The 20,061-nt window shown below is 38.0% G+C and overlaps 1 protein-coding gene across 1 annotated transcript in view; it reads left to right on the forward strand.

The window, feature by feature from the left end:
- The first annotated feature begins 5,024 nt into the window (after positions 1 to 5,024).
- MCCC2 (methylcrotonyl-CoA carboxylase subunit 2) overlaps positions 5,025 to 20,061 on the forward strand; it is a 93,955-nt gene continuing 78,918 nt past the window's right edge. The window contains exon 1 of the mRNA XM_007486501.3: positions 5,025 to 5,241. Within this exon, the coding sequence (XP_007486563.1) occupies positions 5,110 to 5,241 (132 nt within the window). The 5' untranslated portion in view covers positions 5,025 to 5,109. The remainder of the gene's footprint in view (positions 5,242 to 20,061) is intronic.

Raw genomic sequence — 20,061 nt, forward strand, 5'->3', positions numbered from 1 at the left:
GCCACTTTATCACTTTATCAACAGGAGTTATTTGAACAGTTCAGAGCCAGGGTGAAATAAGAATGTTTAATTAGCAGTCCTGAAAACTGTTTATGTTCTGAGGAGGTTTAAATCTGAACCTCCTGGCTCATTGTAATAGTAGTTTTAAGTTAATTTACTAAATGCTGTCTTAAATTGCTCTGTTAACACTGAGTGAGAGAGAATTAAGTGTATTATTCTCAGAATGAGTATTTGGCTTGCCCTCCATTTCTTTAAGGCAAAAGCACAGTTTAACTCCCAGTTTTTATCCTGTCTAGGGAAGGGGATCTGGAGGTTAGTTTGTTGCTTTTGGTGACTGCTTTATCTAAAGTCCCAGAGACAGGCCTAGGAAGAGTGATTGATAACAAGGAACAAAGGGCTCCAATTCAAGGTTGGCAATTCAGTTACTCCTTTATCTCTTAAAGGAATGTGGAATGTAACTTTTTCTTTGTACTTTGCTGTTCTGAGTTAGAAACCTCTATGTTCAAGACTGTATTTCACAGCTCCCCCAATTTGAGCTGTGACAGGAAAGGGAGGTCTTTGCTTAATTTTTTTTTTTTTTGGCATTTTCCAGTAGTACATATTCTCCCTTTCATGAAAGAGAAAAACTGCTGTCTCGTTTTATTCTGACTCTCTGAATCTAGTTTTTCATTAGTGGGGCATTCATGCTTGTTATCTTTGTTATCTTATCCCACACAACATCTACTATGAGTTTCATATGGAGTGTTTCTTTTGTGTGATGGAATACATTGCTGTCCCATACCTAATAATGTACATTGAGTAGCTCTTTTTTTTTTTTTAACCCTTCCCACTTTGGGGGAAACTCTAGTAATCTTTGCTATAAATAAATTTGTTCCTAAGTGTGTGGCTGGGGTGTTTCATGAGCTAAAGAGTATGGTAAAAGGAAACCTGAATCCTTCTCATTAGGGGTTAGGCTCCCATACTACTGAATCCACTCCAAACTGTGGAAGGACTTTGTTGCATTATTTGTACCTGTCATGACTGAGAAGCTGGACCACCTCTATCAGATGCTTAGAAACCTTTAACTAAGTACCTAAATTATCCTGACCAGAAACTGATCTGAAGATTAATGCAAGGAGTTTTCTCACAATTGTATATCTCAAAAAACCTATATGTCTTAGCTGAAAACTGGCCCCTTATTGATCAATAAGTTATTGTTTCCATGTATGTTTGTTTGTTTACAGATATTTGGGACAGAGTGGGATACTTCCTTTTCTAAACTGAACTTGTTCATTCTCCCCCTCCCAACTTGAAAAATCCCCAATATTTTCTCTGGTTAGAAATCATATTACCTAATTTTGTATCTTAGTTGACAGTTTTCTTTTCATTAATTGGTCTTATTTGATTGTTTTTAAAGCATAAAAATCTGTTTCCACTTGTATTCAGGGTCCAAAGTCAGAGATGAGGAAGGTGATTGGTTCTGATTTTTCATGCAATTGACATGCATTGCTTAATAAATTGATATGCTTGGAAGCTGGAATCTTTTTTTCCTCTATCATTTCATCTTTCACCCACCACAGCACTGGATGTCTGAGTCCAGAGAAGAGGGAACCTTGGGTAAAGGAAGGAGTGGCATAGTATACTAGCTACTGTAGGCCCACTGTGGTTTACTTATATTTCCTTCTCCATTGTGTCCCTGTTTTATAGATGAGGAACTGAGACAAATAGGGGTTAAGTGACTTGTCCAGGGTCATGTAGCCATCAGAGTGGTTGAGGACAGATTTAAATTCAGATATTCCTTACTCTGTCTGGTGCTCTATCCACTGTACCACCTAACTGCACCAGACTTTCTATCAACCCCTATTAAACTTCATTTTCTTAGTCCACTATTTCAATCTGTTGACACTTTTTGAATCTTGATTCTATTAGGTTCCAGAAGGGAACTGACTTCCCAAAGTAAAATATCTAATAAACTGGTAGCATAACTAAGAGTAGAACTCAGATCTTCTGACATATAGTCTAATGTCTTTTCTACTCAGGCATTCTGCTTGTCCTCCCAATGCTCAATTTAATGATTAAAGCATCTTCTGTTCAATCAGGATGTTGGGGAAGTGGGATGTTCTGATTAATTACTTATTCTAATTTAATAAAGTTATATTACCATATCTTGTGTATTACACAATCCATTTGGTACAACACTCAAGACAACAATTTGATAGCAAAAAGAACTTAATTAATTTATCTGAGCAGTGAAAGAACTTAAATATAAAGTTATTCTCTGTCCTTATATACAAATGGGTGACAACTTCCAAATACTCCCAGATGGGGAATATGTTAGAAATCTTACAAGAAGAAACTTAAAGGGAGACAGGATCCAATCAATTAGTTACTTTGAGTCCTTTCATCAGCTAGCATGAAGGTATATTAACTTAGAGGGAGAGACTAGAGTCTGTTGCCTTCTCTCAGCTTGGCTCTTCAGTCATCAGGATTCTTCCAAATATTCCTGGGTTTGGGACTGCTACATTAATACCATCATTCCTACTTACCTTACTTCTACCTTTTTGTTTTGACTGCCATCTACAGCTTGTTTTTCCATCTCATCATCTCATGACACCTCAGGACATTGAAAGCAATTGCTTCTCCATTTCCTGTCTCATCTCCTACTTCTTTCTTTTCTTCCCTACAAATCTCTCTTTCCATGAAGTTGCCTCATTCTTCCTTTTTTTTTTAATTGTTTCTCAATCTTTCCATAAAGAGGCCTTTTTCAGGACTCACATAGACCAGGTTCAGTCCTTGGGCATCTTGATGTCAGAGAGGGGATCAAGTTTTTCTCAAACTCCATAGCTTGTTATGTCTCTATCCTGAGATAAAATCTCTTAAATAAAGTTTAGTTTTGTCTCATGTTTAGAGTATCCCTGAAGGAAATCAACAGGTTTCTTTTAGAAAAGTGACTTATTCTATAAAACTGTAAATGTCAGATATCTTCTACCTAACACACACACAAAAAATAGACTCCCAGGAAACTTGAGGGGATATTGATCAGATCAATACATATTCACCTCAGATAAGTAGTACCTGAACAGCAACAGGCCATATCTTCTGGCCAATAAGGCCTGTCTGCCTCATGTTTATGGCGATAATCATCTCTTCCAAAAATGGTATAGTTATTTTAGGATTTTTAAGGTCACAAAGTGTTTACTGTGGTCAGCAACATATATCCCAAGATTACTATGTTGTTACCTATGCCCAGGAAAAGAAATATAAAACAGAATAGGCAGACAGGGACTTAAGGTCAAGTCTCAGGCTCACCTAGGCAAGCATATATTCTCACTGCCATTGTATTTAGCCACCATTGCTGCTCCTCAGGATAGAGAAGTCTCCCACATCTCACTTACCTGAGTGGAATTCTGAAGGAGAGCAAATATGGCCATGTTCCAACCAAGTGATCAGCTCAAAAAAGAGACAAGATTTTTTCTTCACTTCCTTGTCTAGTTTATAGAGGAGTCCTTCCTCCTGGCTTTGGAGACTAATTGTCTGATATAGCATCCCTCCATGGACTAGGGGACCAAACAGGAGACTCTGGTCATACATGGCTTTTAACAAGGTGCTAGGAAGTGCTCAAATTCAATTTCTTGCTACACATTTGAATCATATGATATTTTATTCAAGTCTAGCGAAGAAGAATTTTCAGGAATTCAAGCTCAATTCAATGAACAATGAACTCCTCTAACTTATGGGAATGAAGCTAGGGTAGAGACTTCTAAGTGTGGCAATCCCTGCCCATATCATACATGTGTTGATAAATAGTTTTCAAAGAACAAGAATAGCATAAAATACACTTAAAATAACAACTTATTTAACTAAATCTAATTGAAACTCCAGTCCACGAACTCATTTATCTAGTATTTTCCTCAAGCCTATTCCTCCTCTAAATTTCCCAATTTGTTGATAACCCAACCACCTCTTCAGTCATCTAGGTTCACATCCTTTGAGTCATTCTTGCTTTCCCCTTTTCCTCAAATCCCATATCCAACAGTCAAATCTTGTCTACTATACTGCTAGATTGTGAGATTGTACCCCATTTCCAGAATGTACTCCTTCCTTACCTCAGCTTTATAGAATTCCAGCTTCCTTCAAAGCATAACCCAGTTATCAATTCCCACATGAGGCCTTTCCCGATCTTAGTTCTTTCCTTTGTGAAATTATTTTGTATTACTTTAGGGTCTGAGCAATATTTAGTGCACTTCCCAAAGCTCAGGGGAGTTTGATTTTTCAGTTTTTATTTGTCCTCAGATTTAATTTTAATCAAGTGAAGATGTACTGAACTGGAAGAGACTCAGAAGACTTAACTGAAACTCAGATATGACAATTACCAGCTGTATAATCTTTTCAAATCACTTTTGTTTCTTCATCTATACAAGTAGAGGATTGGATTACACGATCTTTACAGTCCTGTAATATTCTCAGGCTTTGTTACTTGGTTACTTGGTTACCAAACCACCCATTTGTTTCACCTTGTGTTCTTTGTATAATTTTGCCTTTTTTTTTTAATCATCTTAAACTCCACGAGGACATTCATCTTTAGATATTTTCCAGATCTAGGAAAGTTCTACACTCCACCTTCCGGAGACAGATACTGCAAATTGCTCCAGGATGTTGACTAGTGTTCGTACTTTTTTGGTACTTAGTACCCAACCCCATCCCCTTCCTCGTTTCCGGAGGAAATATCTCAAAATTTGCAATTTTAATGTAAATTTAATGTTTTGATGCCAAAGTTAAAGATCACAGGAGGCGCAAATGTTTCTTCAAAGTTAGGAGAAAGTAGTACATTGTTAGATATCTAAGAAAAGACCCAATAATTCTCTAAAAATGCATTCCTCTTGAGGCTGCACCCTTCTACGAGAGCCTCTACGAGGCGGCAGGGTTTTGGAGGAGCAGGTCCTAGAGGTGGGGGTGGGTGGGGTAAAATTGTCTGCCTTCTATTGGCTGTAGCGAGAGGGGCGGTGCGGGCGGTGTTAACCAATTCGAGACTGCATCTGTGGCCACGTGTCTTGTGTCTTGTAGTGGGGTGGATCTTGTACCAGGCTGTGGGTAGGCCGGGGACCTCCCTTTCCTCGCTGTTTTGCAGCGATGTTGTCCGCCGTGAGGTCCGGTGTCCGGGTGTTGCTCCCTAGCCGTTTTGCCCCGAGTTCACGCCCCTACCATGGGGATGCAGTGGCCACGCTGGGCTCCCAACTCGACAAGGGCTCCGCGCTCTACCAGGTAGGCCGGGCGGGGCGAGGGCCGACCCGGGCTGTACAGCTGCGCCCCGGGGGCCCTGGCGGCCTCTCCTTTTCTCCCGTCTCAGGCCTACTGGGGAGCCAACTGTGAGCAGATGTGACCCGGCTCTCTGGGTTTCTCAGCCTCATTCACTGTGTGGGATTCCCAGCCTCGGTTCAGAGATCCACATCTTCAGGTCCCCTTGTGGGCTGATTTGAGATTTTATCAGTGAACCTTAGACAAATGAATGAACAATAAAAACCCAGCCCTACACTTCTAGAGATGGGATCTCAGGTCACCTACTTTCTATAGATCAGGACGACGAACACTTTGCCTCATTGCAGTCCTCCTCCCCCTTCTTAATCTGTCTCAAATACGGAATGTTACAGCTGGAAGGGTCCTTTGGAGGTTATTCTTCTCTCCCCTTTCCCTTCCCTTCTCCCTCCTCTTTCACTTGCTCTCTCTTTTTCTCTTCATTTCATATATTTTTTCTTTATATTTCTCTCAATCTCTTTAAATCAAAGAAATAGGCCAAGAAGTGAATTGCCTGTCCTCACATTGAATCCAAGACTTTCTATCCATATAGAATACCACGGATTAATTTCAGAGATAAGGTTTATATGCTCCTATAATTGTTATGTATTCATTTGCATCTTTTATAATGCTTAGTACACTGATTTGTATAGGTAATACATACTAGCTCTTATTTATAAAGTCCCTTTTTGATGGGATCTGTGATTTCACAATCAACAGGTAATAATAGTTAATATAATGATGATAATAGCCCTTATATAGCACTTTAAAGTTTGCAAAGCACTTTATAAATATCTCATTTTTTTATCCCCACAATAGTCCTGAGAAGTAGGTGCTATTGTTAAAGCAGCTGTTCTGTAACTATAGCCTCTTTTTTCCTTCCTGTTTTGATAATTATTATTTATTTCTTAAACCCTCACCTTCTGTTTTAGAATTGATACAGAGTATGGGTTCCAGAGCAGAAGAGCAGTAAGGGCTAGGCAGATGGGATTAAGTGATTTGCCCAGGGTCACAAAACTATCTGAGGTCACATTTGAAACCTCCTGCCTCTAGACCTGAGGTTCTATCCACTGAGCCACCTAGCTGCCCCTTAAATCCTCATATTCTTGACTCAGAGGCCAACTCTAATTTATTGTTGCATATTACTTCTCACATAGCACTTTAAGGTTACAAATCCAATTTGACAAACGTTTATTATTAAATACTCCCTATATGGCAAGGTGAGAGCCAGTGTGGTATCATGGATAGAAAGCCTGTCTTAGTCAGGAAAAATTAGGTTACAGTCTTGTCTCTGACATATACATGAACTTTGTGACTCCAACAAATTATGTGACTTTTGAGTGCTGCAGACAACTTTCAAAGACCAAATTATGAGCAGTTACCTGTTTGCATTGACTGAAGGAGATTTCTTCACTAGGAATTCCCTAAACCAGTGAAATCATAGGCATGGACAAAAATGGCAATGTATAGACACTAGAGGTACAAAGAGAAAAAGAAATCAGCCCCTTCCATTAGGGAGTTTACATTCTACTTGTCCTCATTTTCTTATCTTTAATATGAGAATACTAATAACCATTTGTATTGTAGGGTTTTGAGGGTCAAATTAGAATATTTATTAAATTATTGTAACTACTAAATACTATATTAATGTGAACTATTTCCTCTGCAAATTAGTGTGCCAGTTTTCATAATATATATAAAAATGAATATAATCAGTTAGAATTGTAGACTCTACCTGAAAGCAACCTGCGATGTAATGGAAAGAATCCAGGATTTAGAGTTGGAAAACATAGGCAAAGATACTCTGTCAGTAGCTGATCACTAATACAAAGTTAAGAGTCTAATAGGTGGTAGGATGTATGCATAGATAAATGCAATTTTGGTCACTGGGTTTTAGAGCTACAAGTGATCTTAAAGATCTTCTAGCACCATGATGGCAAACCTATGGCATATGCACCAAATCCAGCACACAGATCACTCTGTGGACACACATGCCACCCTTCCTCCCACTCCTCTCCCCCCCCCCCCCCCCAGAGTTTGTTACTAGAAAGGCAGAGGGACTTGGGCAGAGCTGCTCTCCTACCCCTCTCCACTCCACCTGATGATATTTTTTCACATCACCCACCCCTCTACCCAGCAGCCCAATGGGAGTGCACACTCCCATTTCCCCTCTCCATTTGCACTGAGAACTTCCCTCACTTTGTCTGCCCCTTTTCCCAGCACCCCAATAGGAGAGCTTCCTGCCTCCCCTGTCTGGGGTAAGGTGGGGGTAGTGGGAGTGCTCACAGGCTGCAGAGCTGGAAGGGAGTAGAGTGTTCAGGCCACTCCCTCCCCCTCTCTACACTCACTGAGTACATTCCTCATGTCACCCACCCCTCTGTCCAGTAGCCCAATGGGAGGAACCTGAGGGGTCAGGGGGGCATCAACACCTTCCCAAAACTTAAAAACTATTTATTTGCTTAATAGTAGGTAATAATCAACTTACTGAGAGCTGGTAATCAACTTACTTTACCTTATATTTACATGTTATATGGTTTATATGGTGGAATAGATCTTTCTCTCTTTTTTTTTTTGGTAGCCTCACTGCCCAGAATTCCTAGTCAAGGATATTTGGTAGCCCCATGAAAATAAACACATTCTCTTAGAATGAACCATTGCCCCAACTGCATTTGACTTTCTGAGATCTCTTCTACCCAGAGTTAGAGCACTAGCAACGACAGGATTAGACTTCCTTGGATTCTTTTCATGGGGCTTGCACTACTCTTGGCTGGGAATTTTGGACATTGAAGAAGCAAAAAGATTGATTCAACCTGTATTATGTAAATATACTGTGGAGTAAAAAGGAGGTTAGGTGGTGCATCCGGTAGAGCACCAGGCCTAGAATCAGGAAGGCTTGAGTTCAAATGTGACCTCAGACATTTACTAGTTATGTGTACTAGCCGTGCAACCCTGGACAAGTTGTTTAACTGTGTTAGACTCAATTTCATCATCTGTAAAATGAACTAGAGAAAGAAATGGCAAACCATTGTAGTATCTTTCCTAAGAAAACCCCCAAAGCCAGCCCATCATCAGCATGTGGAATTCACAACTCCTTAGGGTACTAATGTGTATGGTAGATAGTCTGTGTGTCCTGGGCAGTGAACACCATCTGAAAAGCAAATAAGATGTTTCTGAAAGTTGCTTTCAAAGAGTGAAATTTTAAATCTGCCTTCTAATGAAGAATAAAGAATAAAGAAAAAAATTGTACATTAGACTCAAAATGACAGAAAACAAAACCTTGACTATAGAATGAAAAGCTTCAAGTAAATTTCTTTGTAGGAACTAGGTTGCTATAAATCACAAGTCTAGATGAAGAAATATTGAGGCTTATTTTACAGGTTAAATCCTAGTACTTGTCTACTTTTTTTTAGTTTATTTTTTTATTCAAAGATATTTTATTTTCCCAATTACATGTAATAATAATTTTCAACATGCTTTCCAAAATGATAAGATCCAAACCACCTCCATTCCTCCTATTCCTCATCTTACTTGGAGATGGTATGTAATTTGATCTGGGTCATACATGCATTATCATGCAAAACACACTTCCATATTAGCTATTATTGTAAGAGACCATTCTTCAAGACCAAAATCTCAAAATAAAACTATACATAAACTGATGTGAAAACTAGTATGCTTTGATCTGCATCTGAGTCCAACAGTTCTTTCTTTGGAGGTACATAGCATGCCTCATCATAAGTCCTGTAGAATTGTCCCAAATGATTGCATTGCTGGGACTAGCTAAGTCTGTCATAGGTGATCATCATAAAATATTGCTAGTATTGTATATAATATTCTCCCAATTCTGCTTATTTACTCTGCATCAGTTCATGTAGATCTTACCAGCTTTTTCTTTTTTTTTTTAAACCCTTATCTTCCATCTTGGAATCAATATTGGTTCCAAGGCAGAGGAGTGGGTAGGGCTAGTCAATGGGGGTTAAGTGACTTGCTCAGGGTCACATACCTAGGAAGTGTCTGAGGTCAGATTTGAACCTAGAACCTCCCATCTCCAGGCCTGGCTTTTAATCCATTGAGCTATCCAGCTCTACCTACTGAGGACCACTGGAGCCATGAATGGGACTGGATCTCGGCCGATGGCCTGATGGCTCCCAGCATGGGTTGGAACAGTTTATAAGGGATTGCTGTAATACTTTTGTATCGTTGATTATCCCTGCTTCCTTGTTTTCTTTGGTGAATTTGCCTTACTGGCTAGAGTAGAATAGACAGCAAGTAGACTGTTATGACTCTTAGCCTGGGGTATTGAGAAGAGAATATTTAGGATAGCTACTATTATACTGGGCAGCAAGGTGGTACAGTGGATAGAGTGCTAGGCCCTGGAGGCAGGTAAACCTGCCTCAAATGTGATCTCAGATACTAACTTTGTGACACTGGGTAAGTAGCTTATCTATGTTTAACTGAATTTCCTCATCTGTAAAGTGAGCTGGAGAAGGAAATGGCAAACCATTCCAGTATTGTTGCCAATAAAACCCCAAATGGAGTCATGAAGAGTTGGATATGACTGGAAAGACTGAACAGCAATGTGGGGTAAGACTGAGTCCCAGTTTCTCAGTCACTTTATTTCAATCAATACTATGATTTGGTTCCAAGGCAGAAAAGTGGTAAGGGCTAGGCAATGAGGGTCAAGTGACTTGCCCAGGGTCACACAGCTGGGAAGTGTCTGAGGCCAGATTTGAACCCAGGACCTCCCGTCTCTAGGCCTGGCTCTCAGTCCATTGGGTTTCCCAGCTGCCCCCTTAGTCACTTGAAATGAAAGAATGATCTTGAGTTTTGGGTAGATCTGATTGCTCCCTGATTTAAAAGCTTCTGTTCCTAGGTAGATGATCCTTATATGCAAATTTATCAGTTTGGAATTAAGATAGTAAATTCAAGGTAGTTTGTGAATATTGGATGCTTTATCATCAAATATAGTCACTCAGTAAAAAAAACAAAACAGATGATACAGTAGAAATGTAAGCATATGTAAGTTTTGTTCTTTCTGTTCTTACTGTAGAAAACAGAAATGAATGAATGAGCATGCTTTTATTAAGTGTTTTTACTATGTGCAAAGCATATAGTAAAGGCTACATATAACTGTTAGATCCTCTGAAATATTCACAAAAAAGAACGTACTGATTCTGCAGATACAGTGGTAGCCAACAGAGACCTTTTTTGAAAACTTTTCCCAAGGAAGGCATAGTGGAAAGAGAATTGAATTTATATAAAGAGTTAAAAAATATTGACCAAGTCCCAAGCTTGCTTTTGTTTTGTTTTTTCAATTTCTCAAAGTTTTCTTGCTGGAAATTCTTCCCTTCCTCTAGCCACACGTGGATCATATGCTATTCTCTAAAATATTTGAAAATCTTTGGAAATGTGTTAACATATTCTTTACCTGTTGGGCTGTTTTGAATGTGCAAATTAGGAGTAACTTTCTAATTTTTATATGCCAGGTTTTAAAGTTAGCTGCAATTATTTCAGAATTTATTGAATTCCTATTATGTGTAAAGTACAGAAGTTCTGTCATTCAATACATGTGTCAGTGTGTGAAATATAACGTCTATCTTCAAGGAACTTACATTTCTTTCTTTTTTTAAATCCTTACTTTCTGTCTTAGTAACAACTCTAAGACAGAAAGGCAAAGGCTAGGCAAAGTTAAGTGACTTGTCTAGGGTCACACAGCTATAAAGTGTCTGACACCAGATTTGGACCCAGGTTCTCCTAACTCCAGGCCTGGACTTGTGCCATCTAGCTGCTCCTAAGGAACTTAATTTTCCAAAGAACATAACATATCAAGATTTTTTGGTATTTTTTAATAGTAAATGTTTATTTTCTAGGTATTCAGTGCTTTTATCTCAGATTAGTACCTATTTAATATGTATATTAATTTCCCCCCCAGATTATATGTAGTACAATTTCAAATAATCATTTTCTTTTTTTTTCACCTTAGGGAAATATTTTATTGTGTAGCATTGATGTCTTAACCAATAAAGAACATGAGGCTATTTCTTCTGAGAATATTGTTTCTCAGTGGGGGAAAAGAGAATTCCTATAAGCAACAAATGTGTCTAATTCATACCAGAAAAGAATGTGCCTTGCCTCTTGCTTATGAAGGGAGTTATATCCTGTTACTCTTTAGCCTGACAGGTCAACCTTAGGATATCCCCTGAGTTCCTATTAGTTGATATTTCCAGACACAAGGTGGACTTGGAGACCTCAGATTCTCCCTTATTTCTTCATCCAAGGGGTTGAACTTTGGCTCAGACCCAGGAATCAGCCAACTGCATCATGAGCTTGAGTTCTTGGATAGAATGGACTTAACATTAAGGATCAGGTCCCTTATCCTTTCCACATCTTCCCTATGCATTGTTATTTTGTTTGGTCAGATCTATATGTGCCAATAAACAAAAAAGAACAGGAAAGAAGTGAGTGCCAATTAACTGGGGAATGGCAAAAAAAACCTGTAACAGATGAATGCCTTCAGTTAGAGAGGTAGAATGAGAAGCATTCTTTATCAAAGTCTTTATCAAGACTTTATTATTATAGGGGGCAGCTGGGTGGCTCAGTGGATTGAGAGTCAGGCCTAGAGACAGAAGGTCCTAGGTTCAAATCTGGCCTCAGACACTTCCCAGCTGTGTGACCCTGGGCAAGTCACTTGACCCCCATTGCCTAGCCCTTACCACTCTTCTGCCTTGGAACCAATACACAGTATTGGCTCCAAGACAGAAGGTAAGGGTTTAAAAAAAAAGACTTTATCATTATAGCATTTTATGCACAGTATGAAATCTGGGGTGTTTAAGGTTGCTTCTCTGTGGGACAATCTAGGAAGTCTGTGCTACAGCATAAGGCCTCTCCTACTGAATTGGAGACACTGAATCTTATCTCTATGTGTCCATTGTTTAGTTAAGCATTAGCTCAAGACTGAAGCCCTTCTTGTAATCATTACTTATATGTATTATATTTATATTTATAATTAATCATTCCAGAAATTATATTGTTCTTACAACTTTTCTCCTCCATCATTTCAGTTTATTTTTTGACAAAAATTATGTATGAAAACAATATCCAATATTTAAAAAAAATTTTGAGTCTTGGATTTTCACCCCATGGCCAAAAGAAGTTAAGCTATCTTATATAGATTTTGCATATGTAACCCAGTAATACGTTTTCCTATATTGATCCTTTTGTGGAACTTAAACTCAAACAATAAAGCAAAAATTTTTAAAGTTAAAAAATTTTTCTTTGGTCTGGATTCAGACTCCATCAATTCTTTTCTCAAAACTGAATTTTTTTCTTATCAGTCCTTTGGGATTGTTTTGGATCAGCATATTATTGACAATAGTTCAATTCACATTTGTTCTACATACCATATTGTCACAATGTGCAGTGTTCTGGTTCTGCTAAATTCAGTCTGCATAAGTTCTCAAGACTTTCTGGGTTTCTTTGAGCTTCTCCCTATCTTCATTAATGATCAAACAACAGTATTCCATTACAATCCTTTGCCACAATTTACTTAGCCATTTCCCAATTGAAGAATTTTCTCTTACTTTCTAATTCTTTGGTCACCCCCAAAAGAGCAGCTTTAAGTATTTTGTTTTGTCTTTTAAATATACTTCCTTTCCTTTTTGTTTTTTTTTTTTAATGCCGTTAGGATATAGTTCAAAATTGCTCTCTCCAGAATGGTTGAATCATTTCACAACTCCACTAGAGTTCATCAATATCTCAATTTCCCCACATCTCCTTCAACTTTTGTCACTTTCTTTTTATGTACAATAGACAATCTAATATCAATGCGTTGTGTTCCCTCACATTTATTATTTGCATTTCTCTAAATAATAGTGTTCACTCTCCTCTTCAGAAAACACAAAGAAATTGAGCACATTAATTAAGTTTTTATGCACTAGGAATCCTCTCATTTCCCCATATTGAACTTATTAATGTCTTCCTTCATTTAGGACAGTAATAAGATTGCTATCCAAAAGGAAACTCCACTTGGGTATAAGACATCAAATAATCATTTTCTGACATTTTTTAAGTTTGTTTTCTCTGCCTCCCATCTGAGATGGCAGTTAATATGATATAGATTTTACATGTGTTATACAATACATATTTCCATGATCATCATGTTGTGAAAGACACATAACACACTAAAGAAAAATTCATGGAGGAAATAAAGTGAAGCATGGCATGCTTCAATCTGCATTCAGACTCTGTCAGTTCTTTCTTTAGAAGTGGGTAGCTGTTTTTGTGTGAATAAGCCTATTTAATATTGGTGTTGAAGGTTGGATAATGGTTTAAAAAAAGGCTAGACAGTCTTTGATTTGCTATTTAAATTAAAAATACAAATTGCAGATGAGTTGTAAGTGTGGGAAGCATTCCAGAATTTTTAGGAGATATTAACCAATCTCCTTCTTGCTTCTTTTACAATTTTATTGAGCCTGGCAAGAGTGAGTGGGAGATGTTTTACATCACCAATGACTAGACCTGCAGCTTTGAGAACTCACTGTACATGGAATTTTTGAAAATTTACTTCTTACCGCAAGCTTATCCTTGTTTAAAGTAGAAGAAAGAAAAGTTATTCCTAACTCAGTAATAATAATATGTTAACCCTTCTTGTCAGATTTCCTTTGACTTAAAATACCTCAGTACTGGTAAAGTAAAAACTGACTACAAAAAATTAGTAGCATACAATTTTAAAAAATAGTAGTGACAGTTTGGCATAGTGGATAGGAAGCTGACCTTGCAGTCAAGAAAACTCTGATCTATATTGAACATGTGATCCTGGGTTAAGTCCTTTAACCTCTAAGAAATTGACTTGATTTGGTGGAATGATTTTCTTTATCAGGAAATTCCCTACATCAGTGATGCTTTTAAAAAAATTCTTGACCAGTATCACACAAAGGGTATATGCTATGTCTGTAGTATATCTTGGTTCATGAAATTAAGGGAAAAAAAAACATTCTCTTCAAGTCAGAAGCATTCATCTCTGAATCAGACAAGACTTGGATAGAAGCATGTCTGTGAGCATTATTTTTGCTGGAGCTGGGATGACACCCCAAATAGTTGATATTTTGGAATCCTTTTTGAAGCAGGACCCCAGTCAACCAATCAGCTTTTATTGGACACAAGATTTTTGTCTAGAACCAGGCTAAGTAGTGCAAAATTACAAAATAAGATACAGTCACTGTCCATAAAAAATTTTATAATGTTGCACAGTATGGGCTCTGCAGTAGCTCTTGGCTTAATTTTGTAGGGATTTAAAATGGAGAGGAGCCTAAAATCATCTAGGCACAGAATAGGCAGAATCACCTGTCTAGGATTTAAAACTAGTAAGTGGTAGAGCCAGGCTTTTAATTAAAAAAAATTTTTAACTCTTCAGTGCTCTTTTCCACTTTATCTTCCTTGGAGAAAGTTTTCAAAAAAAAGGTCTCTGTTGACTACAACTCTGTCTGCAGAATCAGTACATTCTTTTTTTGTGAGTATCTCTGAGTGTCAAAAGTTATGTAGAGCCCTTACTATATATTTTGCACATTGTAAGCACTTAATAAAAGCACATTCATTCATTCATTCATTCTTGTTTTCTACAGTAGGAATTCTTTCACATGTGTGCCCAATTCACTCTGATTCAAAATGTCAGAGACGGAGAAGATGTTAAGTAGATTGCTACAGAATTTACATATTGGTTTTACATGTTGTTTTAAAAATATTTTAGCATTATTTTTATTTTTTAAGTGTAAAATATTTTATTTTTTTCAGTTACATGTAAAAACAATTTTTAGCATTTGTTTTAAAAATTTTGAGTTTCAAATTCTCTCTTTCCTGCTAGTCCCTCTCCCACCCATTGAGAAAGCAGTTAATATGATATAATTTATACAGATGCCAGGTATGTTTCTGTATTAGCCATATTACAAAAAGAAAGAAAGAAAGAAAGAAAGAAAGAAAGAAAGAAAGAAAAAAAAAGAAAGAAAGAAAGAAAGAAAAAAAAAGAAAAAAGAAAGAAAGAAAGAAAGAAATAGAAAGGAAGTGAAAGAAACATCTTCAGTCTTCACTCAGAACATTTCTTTCTCTGGAGGTAGAACTTTTTTTTTATCATGAGTCCTTTGCAACTGCTTTAGATCACTGTACTGATCAGAGTAGCTAAATCCTTGTTAAAATATTGCTGTTGTGTACAGTGTTCTTCTGGTTCTGATCACTTCACTTTATATCAGTTCAGATAGTTTTCCCATGTTTTTCTGAAAACAATCCTGCTTAATATTTCTTACAGTACTACAGTATTTTATCACATATATCACATTTATCACATATACCACAACTTGTTCAGCTAATTGATTGGCATCCTTTCAATTTCTAATTCTTTGCTATCACAAAGAAGAATTTCTATAAGTATTTTTTTTGACATATGGGTCTTTTTCCTTTTTCTTTAATCTCTTTGCAATACAGACTTGGTAATGACACAGATGAATCATAGAGTATGAACAATTTTAAAGCCCTTTGGACATAATTCCAAATTGTTCTCTGGAATGGTTTATAACTTCACCAACAGTGCATTAGTGTCCCAATTTTTCCATATTTCTTCCAGCATTTGTTGTTTTCCTTTTCTGTCATATTAGTCAAACAAATAGGTGTCAGGTAAAAACTTGAGTGGTGTAATGGAGGGGGAGAAATGGAGTTGCCCACTATTTAGTTTAGGGCTAGAGTGTGGTGGAGATGGAATGGTTTCTCTCCTCTCTTTCCCTAGTAAAACCCACACTAGTTGTCTTCAGAGTCACAAACTATATTTCTTCAGCGACTGGGTTGAAATAAAGTCCAGGACTGCACTGCTTCTCCCTCCCTGAGAAGGTATTGCTTTCGTCCCCAAGCTTTAGGTCTCTCCTAGATATTATTAAAGCAGGCACTTGATCTGATAAAACAGCTATTTATTCTAAAGGAACACACATAAGGTAGGGTAAGTAAGATTGTGGGATAAGGTAATGCAAAAGTGGGAGTAGGAAGTCCCTAAAGGCTAACAACTGAACCCCTTCTCCCCAAATCCTGTAGGGTCAGGCTGAGTGCCTGAACCCCACTGGGTCAGGTGTGAGAGCTGTTCTCACTTTTATCTGTCCTAATTATGATATGAAGTTCAAAGACTGCTTTAGAGGGATGTAGAGGAAATCTTCCTGGGGTGGATAGCTTTATGACTAAGTTCTATCCACTCCTGTTGTCTTCCACTGGATTCAGGGGGTCTGGATTCACAGAAGGATGATCAAAACTCAGAGGTTCTCTCAGACCAACCTCTCTGGAGGGCTCCCCAAAGAGAAGTGAGTTAACTGCTTGGATTTTCTCAGCTCTTCAGTTCCTTCTCTGGAATTCTCTGCCTTTCTTGCCCTTCTCCCACTTGATTTGTTCTTCTGGCTGATTGAGCCCGGGTTTCCTCTCTTACAGTGGTTTTAACTTGTATTTCTCTAATCAGTAGTCATTTAGAACATTTTTTTTCATATGACTATCGTTAGCTTTGATTTCTTCATCTGAAAATTACTTGTTCATATCCTTTGAACGTTTATTTATATTTGAGAAATGAAGCCTTTATGAGAGAAACTTTCTATAAATTTTCCCCTGAATTACATGTTGACCTCAATAATGATGTGAGGGGAAACAACTTTGAAAGACCTAACCAAAGCATGGCTTCAAAAGATTGATGATGATAAATAGTTCCCACCTCTTGGCTTTGTACATAATAGTTATTCACAGTTTTTAATGTGAGCTTCTTTCCTGATCTTTGATATTTTGAAATGTTTGTGTTTGCCAATGATTGTTAAGCATACAACAAAATAGAAATTTTAAAAAAAGTTTCCAGCTTTCCCAGATTCCTCTCAGGATTGGGAGGAATTGGTCAAGATGCTTTGTCACAGCCTACCAGGCCAAGTAGCAGATATTTTGATCAACTTGAAGAGAATAGGAGTGAGGGAAAGTTCTAAGATCAATATTCAATAATGGCTAGGTTTGACAACTCAGGTTGCAGAGGGTAAGAAATAAAGCTCAAAAAACCCCTGCAACAACCTTATCTTCTGTCTTAAGGCAGAAGAGTGGTAAGACTTAGGCAATTGAGGTTAAGTGACTGGCCTAGGTAGGAAATTCTGAGGTCAAATTTGAACCGAGGGCCTCCTGTCTCCAGGTCTGTTCACCGAATCCCTAGTTGTTCCAAACAGGGCTTCTTACTCATTGTTAGAAAAGTGATTTATGGGCCCCAGGCAAACCAATCTTCTGGTAGTTTAGGTCTGACAGTGGAACATAATTAGATGTTCACAAGTCATTCAACAGTTAATTTAGCCACATCAGGAGGAAGGATATTCAACAAAAATAAGCATTGAGAATACCACTGGAGGAGAAAAAGCAAAACCAGAAAATAGCAAAAATAAAATAAAAGACAAGTAGTATAATAGCTCCTCAAAAGATGACTAAATGTGTGAGAATAACAATAAATCTTAGACTTTGCTTTCCTTATTCAGAATGATTGAACCTTGGGTCTAAATGATTTGGTTCATGGGATGGGTAATACTAAATCTTTGTAGCTCCAAGTAGGTGTTCTGCTAAATAGAGGTTACTGTGTGTCAGAGAAAAACCAGGAATATAGAACTACAGAGAAGACAGTGGCACTTCCTGTACAATCACTGATCCTAATTAGGGATCATGCCTGTCCAATGAACATTTATTAAGTACCAGTAGTAATGTGCCAGTGCATGGTGCTAAGCATTAGGGGTATAATTAATAAAAAGAATGACCATCTTTGCCCTCAAGGAGCTTACCATCTAAAAGAGGAGAAAACACACAAAAAGATGCAGGAACATGGGTGTGGGGTAGGAAACACTAGGAGGGCTCTTATTCTGGGGAGTAAATACCAGATACAAGTGGATCAGGATCATTATATCTTTTTTTTTTTTTTAAACCCTTACCTTCCATCTTGGAATCAATACTGTATATTGGTTCCAAGGCAGAAGAGTGGTAAGGGCTAGCTAGGCAATGGGGGTTAAGTGACTTGTCCAAGGTCACACAGCTGGGAAGTGTGTGAGGCCAGATTTGAACCTAGGACCTCCTGTCTCTAGATCTGGCTCTCAATCCACTGAGCCACCCAGCTGCCCCTCATCATACCTTCTTCTATGTACCCTGTACAAATGCCAGCATCTATGGTAAGAATTGCTTCGTATTACCATCCCTACCCCACCAGAATACTTTCCTCTTTTTGGAAGCCCCATAGTTAGAAATGCCAAATATGTCCCCATTAGAGGTTTCTCTGAAGCTGCTTCCCTGGACCAAACAGCAGTATTCAAATTTGTAGCAATACTAGTTAGACCCCAGCAGCTGTAATACCTGTAGCAATGCTCTTAGTCCAGAGCCCTTGGTCCTATAAACTCTTCCTGGAGAGGAATTGTCTAGTGACTACTGGGTACTGTATTAGCAGCCATGTAGCAGGGCCAGTCAGTTGTAGATTAAACCAAAGGCTGCACTGGAATTGCTTTTGCAAACACTGCCCATGCCAGTCCCTATTTTGTTGGGGCCCATTATGTCTATACCCACTCAATTGCTGGGCTCTTGCTGAAACCCACTACCACTGCTACTGGGTCCTGTCATGCTTCCTGCCACCACTTCTGGGACTTGTGCTGAAGACCCACACCCTTCCCTGCTCTTGCTTTTGGTGTTCATATCATCCCCTACTTCTACTAGGGCGAACCCTTAAGGCACAGTGCTTGGTACATGGTAGGTACTTGTTGACTGTCTTGACTAGGGCTCTAAATGCTGCAGTGCTCTTCTTGTCAGTGTTTATTCTCTCCTTTGCATAAAATTCTTCCTGATGTCGATCAGCTGCAATTCTGGAACCCTGGAATTCATAGGCTGCTGCCAAGCTAGGAATGCCCAGCTCATGATCACTCATTTGCATTCAGGGAAAGAGACAAGAGAGATTCCTCTAGGCCAATACATTTTTTGGTCTACCATGTATAAGAAATCACTATTTCTGCCAGGGTCCAGGATTTTTTTAAAATCACGATTTTCAGGGAGTTCAATGATTCTTAAATTATCTCTTCTTGATATTTTTTCATGTTAGTAGTTATTGATATGATCTCTGAAATTTTCTCATTTTATGCTAGAATTTCTTTATATCTAACAAAATCATTGACTTATATTTGATCTCTTCTAGTTTTCAGGGATTCCATTACTTAGGAAATGCTTAACACTTTTTCTTTTAATCTATTTCTTCTTCTTTTTTTAAAACCTACCTTCTGTGTTAGAATTGATTCTAAGTATCTGTTCCAAGGCAGAAGAGTGGTATGGGCTGGGCAATTGGGATTAAGTGGCTTGCTCAGGATCAAAAAGGGGTGAGATTCAAACCCAGGGCCTCATAATAATTAGAGTTGGAATGAACCTAAGAAATCATCAAATTACAATCTTCTCATTTTATTAATATCTCCTAGAGAGTAAATGATTGGCCTGAGATCAGGTTTCTTAAGAATCAAAGTATCTCCTTGAGTGTAAGAAATTGTTTTATCATGGTAGAAGCATTATAGACAGGGTCCCAGTCTTCCCCTTTCTTGAAAAGGGTAAAATGAGCACATGTAACAAATAGGTACTTCTTCCCCAGTATTTCCCTTGCATATCAATCCTGCCTTAGTAGAAGAGCAAATTTTTTGGTTAGGTCTTATTTGGGGCTATTAAATGGATAATGGAAATATACTGTTTATCTATGCCCTTGATTCATACTTTTGACCATCTGGGCTTGTACTCAAT

Source organism: Monodelphis domestica, chromosome 3 (assembly GCF_027887165.1).
Source record: "Monodelphis domestica isolate mMonDom1 chromosome 3, mMonDom1.pri, whole genome shotgun sequence".
Lineage (NCBI taxonomy): Eukaryota > Metazoa > Chordata > Mammalia > Didelphimorphia > Didelphidae > Monodelphis > Monodelphis domestica.